Raw genomic sequence first — 3,878 nt, 5'->3', positions numbered from 1 at the left:
CACAAAAACATGAACAAACGAGAACCTTTTTGTACTAAAACAATATTTTAACTGTCCACAAGGTCAGCTACGTCATTTACTTCAAAAAATCAAACTTAAGTTAGTCCTTTCTATAAATAGATACAAAATACAAATGTTTCTTAAATAATATAGAATGGTCCATCATAAATATTCGAATATAGGGAAATATAAAATGGAAGAAAATCTTTTAAAAAATCAATAAAAAAATCAAGAATTTGATTCTGCGAAGTTTAAATGGTCTTAGTTGAAACTCCAAATAATCAACATAATCGTCATGACAAGTAATAGGCAGGGGATATGTTTCATTATCTTTACACTTTATTGGCTGCATTTTTTGTCTAGTTACTACGGCACTATATCAACATGAATATCCTGACAAGCCTCACACAAGGGAGACATTTTATCGTTCATAAAATTATAAGTGTCTGATTTTTTTCCAGTAACACCTTTAATGTATCGCAATGATTTTAATGTAAAGCAATGTACAGGGGAGATATTCAATAGTCTTAAAACTTATTAATGTCTGCATTGTTGTCAAGTAACAACTTTACTATTTCTATATGATTCAACGCACATGCAATAAATAAAGGAGATGTGCCATCATTTCTACTTTTATTAATGTCTACCTTGTTGTCAAGTAAGAGCTGTACTATGTTTTCATGGTTATTCCGACAGGCAATATACAGGGGAGATGATCCGTCATCTATACACTCATCTATGTCTGCCCCGTTTTCAAGTAACAACGTTACTATATCTACATGGTTCGCGAAACAAGCAATAGACAGAGGAGATGTTCCATTATTACTACACTTATTCATATCTGCTTTGCTGTCAAGTAACAACTGAACAATATCTTTATTACCTTCATGACAAGCCTTTAAAAGGGGAGATGTTTCATCATCTGTACACTTATTAACGTCTGCCTTGTTGTCAAGTAACATCTTGACTATCCCTGCATGATTATTCTGGCAAGCAATAAAAAGAGCCGATGTTTCATCATTTCTACACTTATTAATGTCTATCTTGCTGCTGAGTAACAACTGTACTATATTTGCACAACCTTCCTGACAAGCCTGTAAAAGGGGAGATGTTCCATCATCTAAACACTTATTTATGTCTGCCTTATTGTCAAGTAACAGCTGTACTATGTCTGAATGGTTATTCTCACAAGCAATATACAGGGGAGATGTTCCATCATCTAAACACTTATTTATGTATGCCTTGTTGTCAAGTAACAGCTGTACTATGACTGAATGGTTATTCGCACAAGCAATATACAGGGGAGATGTACCATCATCTCTACATTTATTAATGTCTGCCTTATTGTCAAGTAATAGCTTAACTATATCTGTAAAACCGTCCTGACAAGCAATATACAGGGGTGATACACCAGGTTCTTTACACTTATTCATGTCTGCCTTGTTGTCAAGTAACAACTTTACTATATCTACATGATTCTCCTGGCAGGCCATTAACAGAGGAGATATTCTGTTATCTGTACACTTGTTCATGTCTGACTTGTTGTCGAGTAACAGTTTTACTATATCTGTACATCCTTTATAACAAGAAATAAACAGAGGAGATGATCCTTTGTCTGTACACTTATTTATGTCTGCCTGGTTGTAAAGTAACAGTTTAACTATATCTACACGATTCTGTTGACAAGCCATATAAAGTGGAAATGATGAATCAGCTCTACACTTATTTATGTCTGCCTTATATTTAAGTAATAACTGTACTATATCTGTATATTCTAGTTGACAAGCTATAAACAGGGAAGATATTTCATCATCTTTGCATTTATCGATGTCCGCCTTATTGTCCAACAAAAGCTGTACTGCTTCAGTATGACCTAGCTGTGATGATACAAATAGAGGACTTCCACCATCACACCTACACCTGTTAACATCAACACCATGATATAAACACCACTGAATCAATGGAATATCACCTTTAAAACAACACTGCAGTAGTGCAGTATCTTGGCTTTTAATATCACATTTTTGTGCTAATTGTCTTTGATATTTTATGTCAAGTGTGTTCAAATAACACAGGTATCTCAGTCTGAACTTTCGGTTGGTCATATTGATATTACAGAAAACATTTTCTACTTTACCATTGGACCAGTCACTAACCATTCTCTCCATGTACATGTCATTGTATTTAAGAGGAACAATAGTAATGAACTGATCCATATTGTTTTCTCTTTCTAATAAAAATCGTTCCATGATATATTGACTGTGTGCATTTTTTATTAAACTCTGGATCATAGTTTTTCCAAAATAATAAGATAAAAAGTCAAAAAGTTTATCATGTATAGTTTTGTATATACCATATTCTTTCTTAATAAATGTATGTTCAAGTGAATCAAGTTCATCCAATAAAATTAACCTTGATGTTCCTTTCTCTAGTCGGCATGCCTCAAATGTGTTCTCTATGATTGCTCTTGTGTTTGTATCTATCTCGTCTGTCAACACTTCTTCCTCTAACTCATTGTTGAACATTACACACAATGCCAAGGCACAGTATTTACCAAAACACCCTTTCTTCTTCAGCTGATCAATCTCTGCTTCATACACTAAAAATGGATTCTGGAAGAAATTGGCAATATTGAGATAATGATTTTCATGATACAATTTACACAGAAGCGGAAAACAATCAAATAAATCACTATATTGAATAATATCTGAGGCTTCTGTGCCCAAATATATCTCTGCTATTAACTGATTTTCAGTTTTTGACAAGCACAAGTCTTCGGATAACAAGTTGCAAACATTGGCTTTGAAAATAGATAAAGAGTCAAACTTTTCATCTTTGTACACTTGTAATCGACAAGCCACAATAAGCTTAGTGAGTTTATTCTGAATCAGTTTTTCGATACGCTGCATGAATGGTTCCCAGTTCAGTATATCCGAATGGTTTATAGAATATGTCCCACAGAAGTCATCAATAACAAACAATGTCTTCTGATTTGGATTATAAAATTTAACAATGTCCTGTGGATTGGTTACAAGTAGTACATCATACCCTTCTTCTGCCATTTTCAAAACTACATGTTGTAGGGTTGCTGTCTTTCCAACACCAGAACTAGCTGTAATAGTTACACAACTATTTTCCTGGGCACATTCCAACACTTGTTTTGCAGCTGAAGTTTCTACAAAGTCACCATTAATCTTCCGCCATTGATCCAATATCTTACTGATTTGTACTAAAACATAAAATTAAAATGTCTTCTGTGGTCATTTTGAATTTGAATTAACCCTATTCTGACCGCACGTGATTGTAATAAAACAGGCCACAAAGTAAAACGGACACCCCACTTTTGCAAAGATTTTATTGCCGGTTGGAAGAAGACCAGCAGTAACCATATGCATATACCACAGTCACACTTGGGGAAGCAAGTATGAAGACATGCAACTGCACAGGTCTTGTTTGTACAGAAAATTAATATAAGAAAGACATGTTTAGAATTCATATTTGTGCAGCCACTCTTTCATACATTCAGTTCAAAATATGCTCTTAAAATACAACCAATTTCATTATACCGTATAGCGGGTTATTTTCGCGGGGTGTAAATTTTCGCTTATTTTCGCGGGGTGTAAATTTTCGCTTATTTTCGCGGGGTGTAAATTTTCGCTTATTTTCGCGGATAGAACAAAATCGCCAAAATAAATTCCGCCAATTTAAAAGTGTACATGCAAAGGTATTGATAAAAGTTTCGAAACCGCCAAAATAATAACCGCAAAAATATTTCGTATACCTTATTCAATGAAAATCGCGAAATTTTACACCCGCGAAAATAACCCGCTATACGGTATAATCTATAATCGAATTTGCTTTAATGAGGTCATGCAATA

At 34.1% G+C, this 3,878-nt stretch overlaps 1 protein-coding gene across 1 annotated transcript; it reads right to left on the bottom strand.

The window, feature by feature from the left end:
- Positions 1–527: 527 nt before the first annotated feature.
- On the bottom strand, positions 528–3,220 carry LOC134692446 (ankyrin repeat domain-containing protein 17-like). The gene is made up of 2 exons (XM_063552897.1): positions 3,049–3,220; positions 528–2,612 (listed from the first exon to the last, which is right to left on the bottom strand). Exon 2 carries the CDS (start codon positions 2,523–2,525, stop codon positions 528–530), a length of 1,998 nt encoding a protein of 665 aa, XP_063408967.1. The 5' UTR covers positions 2,526–2,612; positions 3,049–3,220.
- Between the last annotated feature and the right edge of the window lie 658 nt (positions 3,221–3,878).

The sequence above is a fragment of the Mytilus trossulus genome, chromosome 12, assembly GCF_036588685.1.
Source record: "Mytilus trossulus isolate FHL-02 chromosome 12, PNRI_Mtr1.1.1.hap1, whole genome shotgun sequence".
Classification (NCBI taxonomy): domain Eukaryota; kingdom Metazoa; phylum Mollusca; class Bivalvia; order Mytilida; family Mytilidae; genus Mytilus; species Mytilus trossulus.
This window is presented reverse-complemented; position numbering and strand designations above follow the sequence as displayed.

Excerpts from the sequence above, each read along its gene's own strand:
- LOC134692446 (XM_063552897.1), bottom strand. The coding sequence starts at position 2,525 with ATGTTCAACAATGAGTTAGAGGAAGAAGTGTTGACAGACGAGATAGAT.